The sequence below is a fragment of the Rhipicephalus microplus genome, chromosome 6, assembly GCF_043290135.1.
Source record: "Rhipicephalus microplus isolate Deutch F79 chromosome 6, USDA_Rmic, whole genome shotgun sequence".
Lineage (NCBI taxonomy): Eukaryota > Metazoa > Arthropoda > Arachnida > Ixodida > Ixodidae > Rhipicephalus > Rhipicephalus microplus.
Genome location: NC_134705.1, coordinates 179,799,344 through 179,820,745, shown reverse-complemented (window position 1 = coordinate 179,820,745; position 21,402 = coordinate 179,799,344). Strand labels below are relative to the sequence as shown.

At 45.6% G+C, this 21,402-nt stretch overlaps 2 protein-coding genes across 7 annotated transcripts in view; one reads left to right on the top strand and one right to left on the bottom strand.

The window, feature by feature from the left end:
* Positions 1-2,042: 2,042 nt before the first annotated feature.
* Positions 2,043-6,676, top strand: LOC142765711 (DNA replication complex GINS protein PSF1-like). Of its 2 annotated transcripts, none has more exons than XM_075867181.1 (3): positions 2,043-2,200; positions 2,266-2,508; positions 6,373-6,676. In XM_075867181.1, the coding sequence occupies exons 1-3, from the start codon at positions 2,123-2,125 to the stop codon at positions 6,619-6,621; spliced, it is 570 nt and encodes a 189-aa protein (XP_075723296.1). In that variant the 5' UTR covers positions 2,043-2,122; the 3' UTR covers positions 6,622-6,676. The 2 variants fall into 2 exon arrangements, with proteins under 2 accessions (XP_075723296.1, XP_075723297.1); XM_075867182.1 differs by having other exon boundaries at positions 2,056-2,200; positions 2,302-2,508.
* Positions 6,611-21,402, bottom strand: part of LOC119167061 (mitogen-activated protein kinase-binding protein 1-like) — a 42,111-nt gene continuing 27,319 nt past the window's right edge. For 4 of the 5 annotated variants that reach the window (XM_075867168.1, XM_075867171.1, XM_075867170.1 and 1 more), the window contains 6 exons: positions 16,266-16,497; positions 15,064-15,504; positions 14,078-14,301; positions 9,508-9,738; positions 7,737-7,964; positions 6,611-6,859 (listed from right to left, as the gene is read on the bottom strand). In XM_075867168.1, coding sequence (XP_075723283.1) covers positions 6,704-6,859; positions 7,737-7,964; positions 9,508-9,738; positions 14,078-14,301; positions 15,064-15,504; positions 16,266-16,497 — 1,512 coding nt within the window. In that variant the 3' untranslated portion in view covers positions 6,611-6,703. The remainder of the gene's footprint in view (positions 6,860-7,736; positions 7,965-9,507; positions 9,739-14,077; positions 14,302-15,063; positions 15,505-16,265; positions 16,498-21,402) is intronic. The other variant, XM_075867169.1, reaches the window with a different exon arrangement.

Genomic DNA, 21,402 nt, shown 5'->3' with positions numbered 1-21,402 from the left:
AGGATGCCCTGGACATCAGCCGAGATTTGGTGCAGCAGACGACCCGTGCTTGTAACATGTGTTTGCTGAGCGTATGTGATGAGTGTTGTGTGGTGTTTCCTGGCCTTCCGTGTGCTTGTGTATTGCATTTACAATACTGCGGCGTTGCATGTTGTCTCTACTACTGCGTGCTGCATGGATTTTTGTGAGTGACTTGGCAGCAGCAGATTGTGACTGATAGAGTTACATATGGAATCAACGATCAACAGCGAGGTTTACGGTTGCTCCAACCGCACAAACGGCAAGCTGAACAGCGAAAATCTTGAACGAGTTGGCTTTTATATAGTGGCGAAAGTCAAACTATAGAAAGGTGTGCGAAAACAACGGAGGTGTCGTCAAGGCGCAGAGCGCTATGGCTGAACAAAATTCGTCGCGAAGACCTGGAGGAATCGTGGTTTGCGGGGTGCACTGCTCCAAAACGAAGTCAGCTATGCACGTGTGGTATGCGCACAGAACTTTTCCGTCAGCCTTAGCCAGTCACCCCGGCCGCAGCGGCTTATTTTTAAATGCATGTGGGTGGCGTACCTGTACAAAGACAGCTTTCAGCTTTTAACGCGATTACATACCACGAACACGACCTCAGGCACGAAAAAACAAAAAACAAAAAACGAGGAACATATCGGTGACTTGGCAGTGACAGGAAAGTGCGTGCGGTGGGCTGGACGCCACGATACCGTTTGCAAGCGCTGCGGGCGCCATAAGAGCTTTAGAATAGCGTTCGCCCCTTCTAGTACACTGTACCGCCATCACCGCACGCAATTTCGGATTTTTTGCATGCGGTCCGCGAACGCGATGCCGACTCGCGTTACGACGCATGCGCAGTGGTAGCGACCATACCGCAAGGGATCCCGGTGCGCTATTCTAAAACTCCCTATTAACTGGCCTATGGCTAACTTCACGGATAGCTAGCAAAAACCATCGTCACAGACATGCGGTTTATTACGTTCAGCCTACCTTTGCAGCGACGACAGCGAACTTCGCCCGAGGTTCTGGGTTGGTTCACGAAACCGCTGGTGACGTAATCAATGCCCCGATGATCTGTAGCCTCTAAACAGCTCCTGTGTCACGAAGTTGGTCCTGCGAACCAGAGAGTCGATGATGTCCGCACGGTGTACAAGAGCCAACATCGTTCGCGAAGTAGTCGGGGGATAGCAAGAAGGGGTGTCGCCAATTTTGCGATGCATCCGTTGAGCACGTGGTCTGGCAACGACTTCGCGTAGTCACGGAGCAGCACCTTTCACAGCGGTAGTTGGCCGCACTGCGGCAGAGCGAACGGATTGGTTGCGTTGGTTACGTAACGAACGTAGCAACAACGTGCTGCTGCACCAGTCGCATATGCGAGCCCATACTCACAAGCAGAGGAAATTTCCAACTCCGCAGTAAATGCAACACAAGAGAACACGGAAGATCGGTGAACACCACACAAACACAGTAGTGGCAAGCATGGGTCGTCTGCTACGTAAAAACCTCAAAAATGGCTACCGGATGATAAGATAAGTGGATGGATGTGGCTGTACCCTTTAGATTGGGCGGCGGCTAGCGTCACCTAGCCGTGATACTTAATGAACTAACCACTAGTTCTATTCTTTTTTTTTTTTCTTTAAATAGTAAAGTTGAGGACTAGTACTTTGCAGTGAAGGGTTTAATTTAACCGGAGCGGCGCACCGCTGCGCCATGTTGCGGCTCAGTTTCTGGGAAAGTTGGCAAGCGTTAGCGCATTTCCAACGTTTTTAAAACACCCGCGGCAACGGCAATCGTACAAAGGTGGTGTGTTTGTTTTGCTGTACTTTGCTTTCGTTTTCATGCTTTGAGCGTCATAACATTTGTTCTTACACTTATAACTGCTTGTCATTTTTATAACACTTTTAAATGCATTGGTAAATTCAATAAAGCATTGACCTAATTTATCTGTTGTCATGAAGGTATTGATGTGTTTATTATTTGCATCGGTGAACGCACAACCTTTGAGATTACTAGTTCAGGCATCATCATCAGCAAAAAGCGCGAAAGTCGAGTTTCGCGCTGTTTTTGCTGTTTTGATTCGCGCGCGCGCATCGGCCAGCGCAGGTTGTCGTGAACGAGCATGGTGTTGTTCGTCGAAAAAGCGCTCGAGCTCGTGAAGGAGCTGAAGCGCTCGCGCGGTTGGCTTCCTCCGCTCAAGGTAAGTTTTGAAGTGTGGCGTGAAGCCGCAGAGGCCGTTAGCGACGGCTTGTCACTTGTGCGCAGGAAGATGCTCTGCGAGACTGCTTGGCTGACATGCAGGCGCTCTTTACGGAGAACCAGAACGACGTGGAGACGCACATGGAGAATCGACACACCACGGTGCACGCCCGGCACGTAGCGCTCAGTCAGATCCGGCGCTGCCTGCTCGCCTACCTGTACCAGCGGCTTATGGTGGCCCGCGAGATGCGCTGGGGTTTCGGCACCGCGCTCTCCGCCGATCTCAGGGAGAACATGTCCGAACAAGAGGTGCCCGCACTTTATTCTTGTTTAACTTTCCAGCCGACGGGTTGCCGGAGCGTTAGTCGGACGAGTAATGCGTCCAGTCCCGAGCAAAGCATCCGGGTACCTCCAGTTGTCGTAGCCAGAAACTTTTTTCGGGGTTGGGGAGGGGGGCGGGAGCTTTGTGCTTTCCAGTCTTAACTGTGCGAAAGATACGAAATGTGACAACATTTCATAAATACTGGGGAAACTTGCCTGGCGGTACTGCTAGCGTACTTCTCTTGATACGTATAATTGAGAAAGTATATACATAACCAATACTGTAAACATACCACAAGTACGTCTAAGAGGTCGGTGCCTCTGGCGAAGTGTAAAGGGGCTTTCGCTGCGTGAATTATTCAGGCAGCATTTGTCCGTGGCCCTAAAGGATTCTAGCTCATGAAACTACTTTTTGATGAAAGTTGTGTTTGAACAATATCCCTCTTGTGTCCCCTGCTTCTGCTCATTGTCGCTTCTGATGAGTGCTGCCAGATGCACTTGAAAAACGTTTTTCAAGTAACGTGGAATAGTACTGCATTAGTTACCTCTTCTGCAGTTTGCAAAAGTTACATAAAGAATCGTTATTACTGTTGTGTCATTTAGTCACTAAATAGTCACTTCTACCTGCGACTTCACTTACGAGAGCATTAAATAGTCATGTGCTCTTTGTGGCACTGACCTCCCCTGTCTGGCACAAAAAACGGGCCTGGTGTAAACTGGTGTTGTAACAGAACTTAGGTGCAGTATTAATCCTGTCTTAGCCAGGCCATAGGAATCAATTGAAAACAAGTGAAACTGGATGAATATTATGAAATGGTATTCATCGATCTAGCTGAACAAGTGAAACTGAAAACAAGTGAAACTGGATGAATATTATGAAATGGTATTCATCGATCTAGCTGAACACAACAAGACAGAAAACAGGCCATACAATGTTTGTAGGACAGAAATTTGCATAGCTCCTATTTAGATTGTCTATCACTGATTGTGGCTAGTATCTGTGCCATCAAATTTACAGTATTTTTTTTAAAGAGAATTTGGACAAAAGAAAGAGCAACGTGCAGGTTCTATGCATTAGGGACCTGTTTTACTCTGTGCCTTTTGTAGTAGTCTTAAATTACTTTCGATAGTACGTCCTTGAAATTTCAGGCAGGGATCCGTGTTCACTTTCACACTCATAATAGTTAGGAGTATAATGCTTCAGTTTCATCCGTAAGGATTGAATCTCGGCGGAGATGGTTACTTTTAAATCTACCATCGACATGGTAGTCTATACCCCAACCTAGTAAAGCGATTCGCAAGAATAGAGTGTCAAGCTATTTGTTTCATTATCAATTGCTTGCAGTTCATGACGAAATGGAAGCGTACATACGTATACACGTGGACTTGCGTGCATTTACCACTACCATTGTCACATGCTTGATGTCGTTTATTGGTTCAGTACATGAAATTGCACAGTTTACTGTTATTCCCATAATTTTCAGTGAACAATACATTTACTAAATGCACGTACTGCTAGATGATGTTTAGAAGCGAACTCGATTTGACGAAATCTGCAATAAAAAAAAAGGGAACACCTAAATTTTGCTTCAAATTCCGAGTTCAAACTTTTTAAACATTGTCAAGCTTACCTTTCCTGGAATATGCATGCCCATAGTTAAAACTACGCCTTTGAATGCAGCACAGCAGAAATGACAAGTGTGACAAACCAGACATTGAAGATCACATGCACTGTTTTACAAACACAGCAGCTTTGCTGTTGCAAGTTTCGCCATATTCAAGAGCTTGCCTGAAAACTTGCTCAAAGCACCCTTCCAACAGTTGGTTAAAGACTAACAAACAATGTTTTTTTGGTAGAAGAAACTTATTTTTCACAAAACAGGGGTAAGTTCATGAATTGTACGAAAATTCAAAGTACTTGGCAGCTACGTCAGTTTTGGCTTTTCCCCTGCAATGCATGTTCAAATATGAGAGGAACGCCAGACAGTGGTAGCTAAAGTGTGAGTAGTTGTAGCAGAGTAGTTGTTCACTGTATTCACTGGAATGCCTATGGTTTTTCGAAGTCTAGCAGGGGGCAATGTTATTCCCAGAGTGCTCGTCTATTTACAATGCACAATAGGTGTTGCGACAAGGTTCCCATAAGACATTACACACACCTAACCCTTTCAGCGCCACTGACACACCAATACAATCTCATTTTTCACCAGCAGCGGCACCGATGTACCTTTACGTTTCACTTGTTCGAGCTCACAAATGTAAAGTTTACTAGCCTCGGGCTATTTCTTCTTTCGAAAATATATTTTCTCCTGCTCTTTGATTGGCTTTTTTCTGTCTGTTTGAAAAGTTGCACCATAGCACAAACTTTCTCTTTCTTTTAGTGTGCTGCTGCTATCAGTCATATCCTTGCAGAACGCTTTTCTAGTTTCTGAAAGTATTCATTATAGAGCACCGCTCTTTTGCAGTGATCAGGGTGTCTTTTCCTGAATGGTTCTACACTATGTTGTATCATTTAGATTTGTCACAGGTTCTCTCACACTTTAATAGTATTTCTGGTCATTGGTGTCATTTTTGTCTTGAATTTAAGTAAACTGGTGTGTAGATTTTTAGATGCGTTGCTCCCTCCCTCATTGCCACAGCATCCACCCCCCACTGTACATGCACGTCTCCTCCCTCTCCCCCCTCTCGTGGCATCCACAGCGCATGTGCGTCCCCTCTTTCTCTCTCTCTCCTATGCTACCACTCTCCTGAGTCGGCAGCTAAGGAAACGACACACTTTTCGGCACACACAATCACTCTGTAGCCGTTGATCGTCGGTCTTGCAACGTTCCACGTTTCTGTGAAACAGCGCATCTGCTTTGGTTAGCAGGCAATCACGTTGTATGTCTCTGGCATGGGCATTGATGCACCGGCTGTTTAGCAGTGCTATAGTAATGTTCACTGGCATCAAGTGATGGCCACCGGCAGCGTTAGTCAGGTAGAGGTTCTGAATGTTGGTGCACCTCCTTAAGGCGACATAGATGAGCTTCTATGGGTGCCGGTCACCATCCCCCCACTGCTTCGCATCCACACATTGTTACCTTTAGCGGGAGATGTCGTAATTGCTTATATCACTTTTAAAGAAAAAACAATCGTGGGGTTTGCATCACCTCTAAAAGAAGTTAATTTTTAAAAATGCCCTACTTAGGCACTTTGTACAAATGGTAAACCAGCAAAATAGAAACATACAACCATGGTGTTTGTCCAGAAATAATAATTGTGTTTGCTACCCATGTGTTCATTCGTTTTGAGCGGAAGAGTGGTGGGGCTTGCCCGATTTTTGTAGCGCATACTCAGTCACAGCCTAAGAAAAAAAAATTCGGTTTACTCCAGTCTCGCTGAGGATATGCGGACTCTCACGACATCAATAGCTCCTTGATTGTTTCAGATAGCGGACTTGGGCACACTCGCCCACATTTCTGTCACTGGTTTTAGGTGGGAAACCCGATTGTCTTGGTAAATTTTTACTGGGATTGTGACAGCTGCTCAGTGAAACACAATGTTTCAGGCAGTAACAATGAACATTGAAAGTAACAATGAAAGTACTTATAGATAAATCATTCAAGCAGAAACCAGCTAGCCGAATGTCTTTCAAAGCCAAATGGCAAGGCAAGCTTGTGGCGGCTATTTGGGTGGATCTGCCATTTCTTTTTCTTTGGTTGTAACGGAGTATAGGACTTTTCATGCGCATAGACCTAAAGACTTTCAATTTCCCCTCGCCATATACAGCTTCGCTGTAAAAAAAAAAAGAAGACTGATGACCAAGTTCTACGTGAAGGTAACTGACCCCTCGGCAACACGCGCTGTCTCATGCAGCAACAGTGGCTGCGCCGCTACAACGGCCTGCTCGCCGACTACATGTCCAGTGTGGGGCTAGACCTCAGCCGCTACCGGAGTCCGCCCAAGTCTCTCTACGTGCAGGTGCGATGCCTGAAGGACTACGGCGACTTCGAGACAGAGGATGGCACGCGCATCGTGCTGGCACGCGACACCACCCACTTCCTGGAGCGCTCGCAGTGCGAAAAGCTCATCCACCAGGGTATCGTCGAGCACGTCACCACTTGAAAGACCACTTTATTGGCAGCAAGTATAATAAAATAATAAAATAAAATAATAAAAATGGCTCGTGCATCTAAAAAAAGTAGAGTCACGCGGAATCACTGGGCTTGCTGTCGCCTTTGGCCATCTGCTCCTTGACCATCTTCATGAGCTGCTCCGAGTACTGCTGCAGCAGTGCGTTGAGGTCAGAGCTCGACTGATTGAGGGGACCGCCCATTGGCGCTGCTACAGGAGGCGGTGGCTGCTGCGTCATGCAAAGACGTAACTCTTGACGTTGCATTTGCAAAACATAACTTGCGCTGTTAATAAAACTACACTGTATGCCACGACAATGCAAGCATTAACGCTGATGGCCAATAAGGACTCTGATGCAACACAGGTGTCGTGTTATTATCTACGTCTTCCTTTACCTCCATTGATGCACAGTTTTTTATTACGCTAAACACACTCAAGCCTCATTATTACACGGGAGAAGTAGCTTCGTTACATGTGATGATATGTTACAAAAGTACATCTGTGGCACTGTTTTAATGGCAATACTATTCCTCATTTATGTTATAACAATTATATAATTATAACAATTATAAAGGCTCAACTGCAGCCCAGTTTTATATCTTATTCCTCTGATATTGCATTTCTCTGTCATGCATCACTACAAAGCCATGTGATCAATTACGAGCCAAGTATGTAACGATTCTTCTCATCTCGAGTATGCTACCTAGCCAATTAAATTACCATGACATTGATGCTCTTACCTCAGTATCCATAAAATATAACATAGTGGATAAACAGTATACATAGAGTCTTCTATCGTTGTCATTTAGGCCTATACCGTACTACAGAATACCATTTCGTATGCTCCGTGTCATTACACACATAAAAGAGTCCCGACGTCCTTTAATGTGACCAATGAAAAGTGCTGTGCGATCGCTTTTCCGCATGGAATTCTGTATTCTGTGGTACAGTATAAGCCCACTTGTACTTTCGCCCTGCCTTTTCAATACGAATCGCCAACACGCCCATCAATTCCTTCTTTTCAAGCAGATTACTGGTTCCTTTAGTTTTATCGTTTTGGTGCTTTCTTTTTTCCGTGCTGTAACTTGAAGCCAAACAGTACTTACGGCAGGAGGTGCCGGTTCGGCAGCGGCAAAACGGCGTGCAGCTGGAAACTGCTGGAAGACTGGTGGTTCGGCTGGCGGTGCCGACCACAGGGGCGCTGCTCCTGGCGGTGCCAGTAAAGGCGGGGGTGCCGCTGGCCGAAGGTTCTGCTGGGCTTGCAGCACACCGTGGGCCAGGGTGTTAGTCATGGCTGACCGGTCCGCTGGGGACAGGTCCACATCCATGGTCACCTGCATGGACAAAATCAAAATCACAACTGATGCATTCACCTGGGATTACTCGAAGACGAAAGTCATGTTTTCCTTCTCAGTCAATACATATTGATGCTGCCCGGCCATCCACCGAAGGCTTTCAGCACCTAACATCGTTCAGAAATAGCTTCGGGATCAGTGGCATTGCAAGCTTTCAGCACACAACCTGTCTTTGCATAGCCTCGGTAATTGGTACACCTGTGACCGAACGACGACATCATGTGATCACATCATCACATGACATCGCTTACGAGACAAATTTTGGCAATCTGTTACGTCATATGGCAACGTCCATCATGCGATGATTTTTCACATCGCTCGTGTTGGTGCCAACACGAGATGCCAGTCAGTTTTCGTGTTTGATGACAGCTTTTGCTTAATACCTGAGTCACATGGGCATTTCTAAGGCCTTTCAAGTGATCAAACGGTATGAACGTTGCCATAGTTGCAATGCTCAACAGGTGAAAAGTTAAACACAGTTGTATAACAATGTATATAAAGAGCTTATCAATACTATGTTTAAATAAAAGTAAAAGATATATACGTGCCTTCAAGTGGTTAAGTAGATTTATATTAAGTTTTGGCACACGAAAACAGAAAGAAAGATCTGTAGTGCCACACAATTTTAGAGAAATATGCTTGAACCACCCAAAGGCCTTTGAAAACTGCTGGGTTGCTTCACCAGAACTCCACTGAGTTGTTAACGAGTTCTGGCATATTGAAGGTCATCAACTTGGATGGCCTTTCAAAAGTGCCCTAGTGACAGAGGTATAACACATATTGTCGCACGTGCAAGTGTTCCAAGCCCATATTGAATGCAATGTATAGTGCCCCGCAATGTAATTAAAACATGGCAAATCAGTTTGGGGAAGCCCATAAGGGTTAAGATATGCTTATGAAAGAAAAAAAGAATCGTCATACGTCAAATGACACACGAAGCGACAGAAGAAGCCCCCACACACTTCTCAAAGCGTAATCCTCAAAAAAGGGAGCCTCCGAAGACTTAAACACAGAGCTAACACCTCCTCCCTGAGGCCTATTCATTTCGTGAGCTTCCACACGAGGTGAATTGTCACATTCAGTATGCATGTGCCTCAAATTTCCATTAATTTGCCCTTGTGAAGCGACGTGCTAGCTCATTGCTTAGCTCGGATAGTAAAGCAACTGCCTGGAAAAGACGCTAGTCATGAGTTCAATTCATGCCTACAGTGGAGTAGCCTAAGAAAAGCCTGGCATATCTGAATGCTCTATTCTTTTTTTCATATTCATGCCTAAAATGGAGTAGCCTGGGCAAAGCCTGGAGTATCCCAATTCTCTATTCTTTCCTTCATATTTATGCCTACAAGGAAGTAGCCTGGGAAAAGCCTAAAGTATCCCAATTCACGATTTTCTTCGTGTTCATGCCTGCAATTGAGTAGTCAGAAAAGTAAAGGTCTGGAGTAGCCAGCTGCTCCATGCTTTCCCTTCACCTGCTACACCACAGGTATCATTGTCACTCACAGCCAACATAACACGCACTCACCCTCTGAAAGACGTGGATGGCATAAGAAGTGATGCGTGCCAGCTCCTGAGCAACGCGATCACAGAGCTCCCGAGTGAGAGGTGCTACGGCCGGATTCGGGGGAAGGGGCCGCGGCGTGCCCGGCGTGGATGCTCCACCTCCGCGACCCCCGTGGAGCATGGGCTCCACCAGGGCGCGTGGGCCCTCGTGGCCCCTTCCGCCCCACTCTCGTCCGCTGCTCGGGGTCACAACCTGCACACGTACATGCATACATCAATTCCACTGATGGCAGCCCATCAAGCACTGTGCTTCTTAAGAAGTTAGCTTTCAAAAGTTGAAAAACTTGGGGTACCATACAAGTTTCTTTTACAGACTGATTTATATGAAATTTCGAAAGAGTTGGCACATCAGGGCACAATAAAATCACAAAAGAAACAACAAAGAACGCATGGACGAAGAGAGGTGACACAGACAAGCACTGCCCGTGTCAAATGTTCAATCAAATGTTTTGTTCAAATGTGAAAATTTTTCCTTTTCTTTCAGCGACACTTATTTCCAGGACTATAAAGATGTCGAATGAGAGATTCGAATAAGGTTTGCTGAATGAAAAAAGAAAGGAGGGTGAAATTTTTACTGGCACTGTATTCAAAACAGATTGTCCTGTAAAAAAAATCAGTACGTAATTGCAACACGCAAAAGTACCTTTGTCGAGTCTCAGATTCATATGAAGTACGTTATCCCACATACGTTATCAAGGGTCGCCAACGCCCCCCTTGGTTCTCAACTGACTTAAAAAAATTGCGGAATAAAAAGAAACGGTTGTTCCGTCAGGCAAAGCAGACTAATTCGTTAGCCCGTTGGCACGTGTACAAATCTGTCCTTTCCGAATACAGAGCAGCTATCAAGGAAGCCAAGCGCGTTTTTCTTAATGATACCCTTCCTTCAATTCTTGTAACCAACCCTTCTAAGTTTTGGAAAACTGTTAAACCTAGGGAAAAGATAAACATTTCGCTTACGAACTGAGATGGGCAGCCAGTTCGCTGTGAAGAGTGTTGCATTGCATTAAATGATTTTTTTGTTACTTCTTTTTCAAGTTGTTCTGCTTCTGCGTTGCCGCAAATGCCTAGTCGTGATTTTTTACCCATGTATCCTGTTACCGTTGATGCCGTTGGAGTGCAAAATTTAATTCACAAGCTTAAGTTATCCTCTTCTTGTGGCGTAGATGAAATCAACTCAAAGTTTCTAAAAAACACTGCATTGTATTCATCAATTTACTTGTCCTTAATCTTTTCGCAATCTATTCAGACCTCCACTTTGCCGCTTGACTGGAAGGTGGGGAAGGTGGTCCCTCTGCACAAATCTGGTAACACACAGTCTCCTCTCAATTACAGACCAATTTCCCTAACCAGTGTTCCTTGTAAAATGTTAGAACATATAATTTACTCCAACCTTGTCTCATTCCTAGAATCAAATTCTTTTTTTACTCCCTACCAGCACGGATTCCGAAAAAGTTACTCATGTGAAACCCAACTTCTTTATTTTACTAATGACATAGGATCGGCTTTAGATCGCGGCTCACTTGTGCATTGCATTTTTCTTGACTTTCAAAAAGCTTTCGATAAAGTACCTCACCAATTACTCCTCCTGAAAATTAGTGCCTTAAACATTGACCCGAACATTCTTAAATGGATTGAATGCTTTCTGACTAATCGCACTCAGTTTGTAACAACTAATGGCTATAACTCACCTCTTTCTAAAGTAACATCCGGCGTACCCCAAGGTTCCGTATTAGGCCCTTTACTCTTTCTTATATATATTAATGATCTCCCAGACAGCATTAACTCCGCTATAAGGTTATTTGCAGATGATTGTGTAATTTACCGCGAAATAAACAATGAATATGATAACCAATTTCTACAGTCAGACCTTGACACTGTCTCAACCTGGTGCAATAAATGGCTTATGACTCTCAACTCTAACAAATCTAAATGCATGTCAATAACCCGGCGATCTATTTCTCCCCCCTGTACCTACAGAATTAACGCCGTTCCCCTCCAGCATGTCTTTTCATATAAGTACCTCGGCGTTTACATTACCAACAATCTATCTTGGCACACGCATGTTACCTACATCTGTAATAACGCTAACCGAACGCTAGGATACTTACGCCGCAACTTTTCTCGCGCTCCGCTGTCCCTCAAAATTCTATTATACCGATCACTAATTCGCCCAAAGCTTGAGTACGCGTCCGCTATATGGGATCCCGTGCAGCAAAATTTAATTAACGCGTTAGAATCTGTTCAGAACCTCTCAGTTCGGTTCATTTGTTCTAATTATTCCCGTACTGCTAGCATATCAGAAATGAAATCTAACCTTGACCTACCCAATTTAACTGTCCGGAGGAAACTAGCGCGACTGCATTTTTTTCATAAGATATTTTTTCACAATCCATCAATGAAGCGAGACCTCATTTCACAACCATCATACCACTCATCGCGCATTGATCATCAGCATAAGGTTGCCATTCCGTTTTGCCGCACCAAATTCTTTTCAGCAGCCTTCTTACCGAAAACAGCAGCCGATTGGAACCACCTTCCCTCTTCCGTTGTATCAATAATAGACCCTTTGTTATTCAAGACTGCAATTTCTCAGCAATGCTTGTAACTATACGCAGTTTCTATTATCTATCTTTGTCTTGTATGTGCTTGAATTCTTATACATTTTTAGTTGACTTATGTTGCCTTCCTGATTTGCGCATCTGATACTTGTTTCTTTATTTTGTCTTTTTTTTCTTGTGTGTTATATATGTTGTACCCACCCCCTCTGTAATGCCCTACGGGCCCTGAGGGTATTCTAATAAAATAAAATAAAATAAAGGTATACATGTGTTGTATATATATCTATTCAATTACCCTCACGGCTCAAAGGCATATGTGACAAGGCAGATACAGTTGCCAAACACAACACAACAATACAGAAATTATAATAGAAATGATAATGACTACATGAATCATTAAATGATGTAGCACTTACACAGTCATTGGGCAAAATGTGTGCTATGCATATAGCAGTTTGAAAATAAATGTTGAAAGGTTTTTAATGGCAGCAGCATTGTGGTGAAGACTATTCCACCACAAGCATGTACAGTACTCGGGGATCAACATTTTTAGTATAACAATGATGATGATAGTCGATCCTGGATATATCAAACTTGAAGGGGATCGCAAAATAGCTCCAACATATCAATGATTCCAAATACAAAATATGCGTATTCAAGGCCTAAATTATAGCATTTCAGGCCTTGGAAATCATTACAAGTGCTAACATACCGATTAGCTCACAGTATAATCATATATCCAGGATCACAGTTTGATATATCCAGGATCGACTTATATGGTGTTTACTGGCGCAAGGGCCATGTAAAGGCCATAGAGCACCAGAACATGAGACAAAAAAGATGTGGACAAAGGGAACAACTTTCGAGCGCAATTGCTTGAAATAACCATGTCATGTTGCGACAAATCAGGTCTCTAAAGGCAACACTAGCTCTGCTCCATGCATTCGAGTCGAAATCGCGTGCCAGAACTCGCACTGAAAATGGTAAAAACGAGAATGTGCTCATTATGTAGCCGTATTGCCCTATTTCAAACTGTACAAACAGTACTGTACATGGTACTGGGATGAAATAAACAAGTCACTACAGCATTTGGTGCTTGAAGATTACTCATAGCGCCAGACCAAATTGTCGGTGCGATGCAAGGCAAGGCTGTGTGCGTACATCGCTCGTGGATTGAAACTCGACAATTTAGGATGGAGTAATGCAGATGCTTTCAACTCCACCATCTTCAGTTTGCTTCACATTGACATGATTTTGACTCGAACACTTGCATCGGTGCCAACATTACCCTTAGTAGCGAGATTCATAGTGTCGCAATGTCATTGCTCTATGCAATCGCTCAAAGCAGTCATTGTGATGCAGCGTTTCAATTCATGAGCACCATGCCTATATTTCTTTGCGACATGCATTACGACTGACTGTCTATAACTGTGTGAAACAGATGTAATATGTTGCCAAGGTTTCAAACAATATATTGAAAGCAAGTGGAGGTGTTAGAATAAATTAAAGCAAATTTTACAGCAATTTAAAGAAATTACAATGTAAATAATTATCCCATCACTGTGCAGCAAGTCATGCAATATTTTTTCATAAACTGATTTCAATGACCCACTCAAATTATGTATGTTAGTTACCTGCTGGCAGCGAAAATTCATATAAAAAGAAAGAAATTTAAACTCCATTCGAACTGCCCCACGTTAAACACAGCATTGCTTTCCCCGGAGAGGTGGTGCGCAGCAAAATATTTCGACTAGAAGTGAATTAAAGCAACATCAAGCAACAAGAATGTTCAAGTTACTATTAGCACAATGCCCATGGTTTCTTCCTTGAAAACAGTGCGCAAAAATAGTGAGAGACAGCTGCATCTCCAAAATGATGTCGTGTTACAAAGGGATGTGTACTGTCATTGAATGCTGCGTCCTTATTAACTCTAATGGCAAACACTTCACCAAGCAATGCCACGTGAACTCGTACCTGGGTGGGACCCTTGACTGCCGACTCATTATCCGAGGAAGAAGAGGAGTCGTCAGACATCTGCACCGGAGCTGCCCGCCTGCCGGCCATGTGCAGGGCCCCAAGGCTGGCACTGCGCAGCATGCCTTGCATTGGTGTCAGTGAATGATGCTGCTGCTGCTGTTGTGGCTGCTGAGGCTGTTGTTGTTGCTGCTGCTGCTGGGACCACAGCCCAACCGAGTCACCTGGATATCACCAGAACAAAGTTTGACTATCACATTCTCATGGTTGCTAGCTCAAATCTCACTGGATCCGCGGTAGAATTGCAATGGTGCAGATCTCTGCTTTTTATTTGAAATTCCTTTGAGGCCTGTCGGGCAATGTGTAAGTGGGGCTCTAAAAATAACATTAGTGAGCAAGAAAATACACATGTATCAAACACCGCAAAAGAATAACACAGAAAAAATTGAACACTTCGTACATAACACGTACATAATGAAGAATACATACTGAATAAGTACATGATACATACATAATACTGGTACAGTAAATAAAATTGTGCTGTTTTGATGGACAATGAACAACCTCAGTGAAAATGTGCAATTAGTTAAAGGTGCCTTGGTGAATGTACTATCTATGGAGCAAAGTAATGAAACTGTTAAACTCTTTGAGGTCTGCTGTAGGGCCTCTCCCCCTCCTCAAGAAAAGGGGGTGGGGAGGAATAACGTGTCCTACGCTTTAACAACTCTACGAGCTCAGCGATGCATTATTTGAAGGCCACAGGTTTCGTCCCCGCCAAAAGCAAGTTATCCTTTCATCCACTTTTTTCATATTTACATCACAATTCCCACAAACATCCCCCATACTTTCCTTGGCTTTCTTGTCTATTAGTTCTAATTAACATTGTGTTTATAATAAAGATGGCAATCGCATTGAATTCAAACTAATTGAATTGTGCACAAAGTAAAAGCTGTAAGGAGTGCCTCTGATACCCGAAGCTCGCATACCCGAAGAGTATGTGAGCCGACGCCTGGCTGAGATGTCGGTCATGGAGGCCGTGCGGCGAATGAGGTTCTCCTCGGGGTTGGCCGACAGCAGGTCGCCGCTGCTCTTGCTGCTACACCAGCCCAGGGCGTTCAGCTTCTGGCGTGCCTGGTTCAAGGCTTGCGCCATCTCCTCCCGCCTCCGGCTGCTGCCCGAGCCCAGCGAGGAAGGCTCCGGTCGGTGGTGGCGAGCGGACAGGCTCGAGCGAGTGCCGGGACTGGGACCCGCCGACGCCAGGGACGGGGGCGTCACGGGCTGTTCGAGACTCTCGTAGTTGGCGCGCATGAAGTGCTCCCGCTGGCCCAGCTTGTCCAGGTTTTCGGTGCTTACGCACATCGACAGCGGCCGCAGCTCAGCCGTGCTGCTTGAGTCTTCGTCCTCACTGTTGGCTTCGCTTTGCAGATCTGCAAGGCAACGACTGCCGCGTGAAGCCAGCATTTCCACAAAGAGCGATAAGCATCGCAGTCAGAACGTTCATAGGCTGTAATGAAGAATGCTCAGTTACAACCCAAGAAAAAATCTCCGTTTCGCCCACAATGACAGCCCAGAGAGAATATGCATAAGTGCGCCTACCAATAACACCTATTTTTATGACATAAAGCACTTCTTGTGTATTTCCGATAGATGTGGTAGTGCTTCTCATTTTAGTTCAATTAGAACTAAATGGTGATAACAGACATAGGCAAAAATATAACAACATTCCTTTCATGGGCAGATGAAGTACACCGAGGCACAGAGCAGTACTACACCACAGCCCAGCACTCTACGCAGAGACTAGCGGCTGAAGTTCAAGAAACAAAGCGCTGCGCCTCTAAAACGAACGTCGAAGGCAGAGACCCACAGTAGTTCGAACAGCGTCGGTAGCCACCGTACACTAGATAACCAACTGAATTGCTCTGTTGTTGAGTTTTACCAAGGCGGCAATTTCTGCATGGCACCTGGCGTACGTAGCAGACGAAAGTGTGCGAATCCCCGCTCTCATGTCATAGACGCAATTCGCAGCACAGCTATCAGTCGCACACCAGGCAAATAACAGCTCTCACTGTACAACAGGAGTTACCAATTGAAAAGCCTAGCCAGAGACACTTTGGTGACTGCCGGGGCCTAATCTGGTGCAAGCAAACAGAATGTACCGGAAGTCATCAATCAAGACTGCTCTACAAACCTGGGGTACTGTTGTATACACGTCGGTGCGGACGACGGCGGGGCAGGTCGGCCTCTGTGACCCTGAAACTGCCAACGGGCTCGGCACCGTTTCCGTCTTGAGGCACGGGGTAGAGGACACCACCGCTTCCCTCCGTGTCAGAATGCTCGTCCTCGGCATCGCCGTCTTCCATACGTACACTGCCGCTCGCTGCACTGCTTGAGTCCCCTTCCCGGGCACCTCCACACGGGAGCTGCTCTCGACCGCAATCAACCAATCAATCAAACGAGTGTCCAGAAGACCACATGCAAGAAGCGAGCACTTGAGTATACATGAAAGCCCGCACGTCGAGATCGTCAATCTCTTTATACTTTGAAAATGAGTCAGAACGAAGAATCAAAGGATGTCCCTGTATAGAACCACCTTTATCACAGTATTAGACCCTAAGAAAATACCTGGGAGAGCTTAAAGGACTAGTATTAAATAGATTTCACTAACGTTTACATACTCATGGCATCACCAGGAGAATACATTGCAGCTTAATGATACTACCAACACAACAATTGATCATGCTTCTTTAAGAACTGCAGGCAGTTGTATCAAGAGAAATTACACAAATAGATGATTTCGTTACAAAGCCAGATAGAAAAAGAGAGAAGAAGAGAAGTGAAGGCAGAGAGTTTAGCCAGACTTGGTCCAGTTCGCTACACTATATCATCATCATCATCTTGTTTCTATCTCTGCTACAGTACGAAGGCCCCTCCCAATGGTCTCAAATTTACCCTGTTTTGTGTGACCAGAGTCCAACTTTTTTTGTTTTTGTTTGAAACAATTTTCTTGTCCATCTACGTATGTAACTTAAAACTGAGGACTGCAGTCCAGAGTGGGCAGTGCAAAGTTTACAGCGAACTTATCAATTTAGGTTGGGTTTTCTAATTATGAAAAAAAATCTTGTTATTGATATTTTTTTGCTTTGCCTCTTTTAGTGTGAGGCTATGGTCCATGCAACTTGAAATATGGTTCATTGAGGGTTAAATGGTTCACCTAATCATATATCTGCTGGCATTTCCATCTTTTTTATCGGTTCAAACACACTGTGAATAAGCTCCTTGCGGTGCTTAAATGTGTGCATATTAAAAACAACACCCAAGTTGTATGAAAACGACCCAGCCTCCTTGGTAATCGGTCAGTATGCAAGCAGGACAGAAACACTGTCTCACCTTTCATAGCCTTTAAGAACTCAAAGCCTATTCAACAAATTATTTTTATATATACTGATGCCATTTTCATGAACTATACTTTCTAAGAAATTTGAAACTGTGAAAATATTTTGCCCTTTATAAAAGTGCTACCAGTATGTGAACACAGCCTTAACGCAAAGCTACGCTACTTTTTCGGCATTTCAAATTCGACCTATCTGGGCTCCGCAGCACTATGTTTCTCGTGCTGCTTTTGTTTTTCAAAGAGTACTGAATGCTAGAAATGGTCGGTTCCATCGTGAAGTAGAGAATAGGTACCAACACCTTCTCATCGTTGGTACATGCACACAAAATTCACAACTTCAACAAGCCTTTACAACACTTGCACACCCATAATACACTTGCAAGCGAAAGTGCACAGACCGTGGGTTCCACGAACAGAATCACTCCAAAGTCTACACACAGCCCTTAATTTGTCTACAGTCTGCATTTGGGTCCTACAATGCACTTGCACCTCTTAAGGCTGTGCAACTAGGTGGCCATACTGTTTGCCAGACTAACCACTGTCTGCGTAACTTTGCTCACAGGTGTAAGCGGCTCCAAGATGCTGAGAACGGGCGAGCAGGTGCAAAGTAGTACCAGGGCGATATTCTCAGAGAATCACTGGGTACATATGACTACATTCTGTGATGTTGTGGCGCCATCCGTGCATAGGATGTGCACTGTGCATCGCGTAGTGCTGTGTGTTATCTATAGATGTCGTTGCTGACTGGCACACGTGACTGACATGTACCAATCCCGTGTGTACGCGTGTCTACCATGTGTTGTGTGAATAAATGGCCACTGGTCGGCCGAGTTGTGTTTTGGGCTTTGGAGTTCTGGTACTTTCTCTTATGCTTCCGTGGTGTCGCGAACACGGAGCAGAGGGGCCATGCAGGAACGCCACCTGTCGCGTCCAGTCCCGCTGTGTCTCACACGGGTCCTCGTCGGCATCTTGCCGCCCCGATGCCGTCACAGCAACGACACTACACATTGCACCGCTCTGAACTTGTTCACTGCGGTGCACATGAAGTTGACAAGTTGTGCAGCTCGAGGTTAGCGGTGCAGTCACAATGCAACACTATGTAGTAACGGAGAGTTGCCAACTGTACGCTTCATGTCTTACCCGCTTATATGCGCTCCAACCACGTAACTTTGGGCAGTTGTGAACTGCACATGAATCAGTTTCCTGTACGTATATGTACCCAAAGGTGCATAGACACAGCAGATGCACATAGCTGGTGTTCTGATGGTGCCTACAGCCAGGTATAACTTCAGAAAGCAATGGAATGTTTACTTAAAAGGCAGACGGGCACAAACCAGCATAAATGCTTGCATACAATAGGCTGTTTCAGTAGTTTCTCTGTTGGAGACCATTGCATAGTATATGAGCACAATCAATTGTTTAGTCGAGAATGCAATAAGCTCCATCACTTTAGTCATCAGGTGGGGTCTCTCCTACGTACTGACAGAACCTTGCACAAAGCTAGCACAAATCGACAAGAATCGGCAAATTCTTGAGCCAGCCTAGCATCATTTGAAACAAATAGCGCAGTGCCAAGGATGACATTGCTTTGCCACCGAGATGGGTAGTAAGGTGCAGCGCGTTATGAAACTGGGCCAGGCGGTGCCATCGAATCGAACAAACCTGTTCTAAGGCCGCAATCGCTTTTCCCAGATTTGATGTAACTTCTCATCAGGCGCATTGGCCAACGGCACTCCTGGTGCCATGCCAAGCTTGCAGTTTCTACACAGTGCCTGTTGCCCGTACATATACGTCAACATGCTTCGTGCTAAGTCACATGAAATCCTGCAAAAGCAGCATGTAGACAATTGGTCAGAAGGGCGCCCGCCTGTCACAGGACTCGAATTCCCAGTGAAGTGCCAATTGCTATAGGAATCGAAGATACAGTTGAGCCCGCTTATAACGAACCTGAGCGTGACGCGGCATCCGTTTGCTGCACCTAGAAGTTCGTAGTAAATGAAACACAGCTTTTAAAAAAGTTGAGTGAACACATAAAATTTTCTTGCCCCAAAAAGTCCGTGATGCACGTGTTTCAAAGAGCAGAAGCGATAAGGGCGGTCTCGAGTTCATTTAAAACGGCAGGGTGGTCGCTCGCCGAGGCCCGTGACATAAGCTGCACGAGGCACTGGCTCCGAAGTTTTGTCGTTCTTGCAATCCCATTCCTTCAAATCGCTCTCATCACGTACTTCATTCACAATGCCACAATCCGTGCACAGTTCCACAGTGTGGGCATCATCATCATCCGTAATTAAACCATCGCAACAGATGTCCCTCCCGCTCTCTCAAGTCGGAGTCGACGATGCGCTGCCACAAATCGCCGCCGCAATGGTCCTGTTCAGAAGCTTCAGGCTCGGCATCGGGCCCGACGAGGATGAAGTCGGCCTCACGAAAACAGTTTCACGCGCATGTAGCTGTCACCGCAGCCCACGAAATATTAACCATCTCCAAAGCTGAATACCGGCACGTCTGAAGTGGCAAGTTGGCTGCTAGGTGGTCAACAGCTATGAGCAAGCGCTCCACAACGTGGCACCTAACGCAGGGATTACACTCAAGCCAAGCGGTCACACTTTCGACATTTTGTTGAGCGGCAGGAAAAAGCATGCTAGTCCTGCCGTCGGCCATCATGATCACACACGCACATCAAGAGCGAGCAAGACGCTCACACGCAATACACATGCCAGAGCGCGTGAAACAGCTCTGGGCCCGTTTCCAGTCAGAAAACGAAACTAATTCCAGCCAGCGTGGCGGGCGTTGCGGAGCGGTGGAGAAAGGCAAAGACATTTCCTTCCTCCGTGGACAAAGGGGTTGTGATCAAGAGAGGAGAGCAGACTTACGAGAGAAGGGCAAGGAGTTGTGATAAAGAGAGGGGAGGATGCGGCAAGACGGCGACCTTAAAAACCAAAACACACGGGAAGGAGGCAGGTTGGGTAGCTTGCTTGAAAGGTCCGCGAAACTCGCCCGTAAAAAAAAACTTGGAAAGAGTGCCTACGCGCGCAGAAGTCAAAGCACGGCCGCCTGGATCGGTGCACGCAGCGGTGTTCGAAGAGTCGGCGGCCGTGGTCAAAAAATCGTTTTGTTGCACTGGCGGATTCGCGTGGCCTCACGAACTTCGATACTTCGCGATTCGTTCCACGCTAATTAAAAGCCGTTCTCGCACTTCCGAACTCGCGCGGAAGGCTGCTGAGCCGAGTGCGAAGTGAGCGGGAACAAGTCCTCAACACAAAACAAATCGCGAATTATCAGAGTTGGTGGGGTAGCGTTCGCGAGTGCACTAGACGCAGACTATCGAATACAGTCGGTGGCCGACGATGTTGGCAAATGGTCTGGTCACTCCAGGTCGGCGACGATCTTTCGGCGACGGTCTTTCGAAGATCGCCGGCCGGTCTTCGAAAGATCGGTGGCAGTGTGAAAACACGGGCCTCGTCTGGCGATGCGGAGTGCTTGCTCAGAGTAGTATGAGGGACAAAGGACGGAGGGGTGCGTAACAAAAAGCAGTCAGGGCATGGAGGAAGGAAACAGCTTTCCTTCCTCTATGGGTCAGGAAGAGCGGCAACTAGAAGGTTGCGGAGGCAGGGTCGGCGTATGGGCACTTCGCCGATGCCTGTTCTGTGGTCGAAAGTAGTTTTCCGGGAAGTCGGTAGACCACTAACTCCGCTGTAACCGATCAGCGGTGCTCGGAGACGTTCGTTGTAAGTGCGATGTTGTGCCATTGAACCAATGTATATTTTCATGGTCACACGAATATTGTTTGTTTTAAGCGAAAGTTCGTTTTAAGTGGGGCCGTTATATGTGGGCTCGACTGTACTACAACCTGTTCTGCCTAGAAGTTGCATTGTCCCACTAACACCCGGTGACTGCATTCGGTGGAATGACAAGTACACGCCGTTGCTACTTC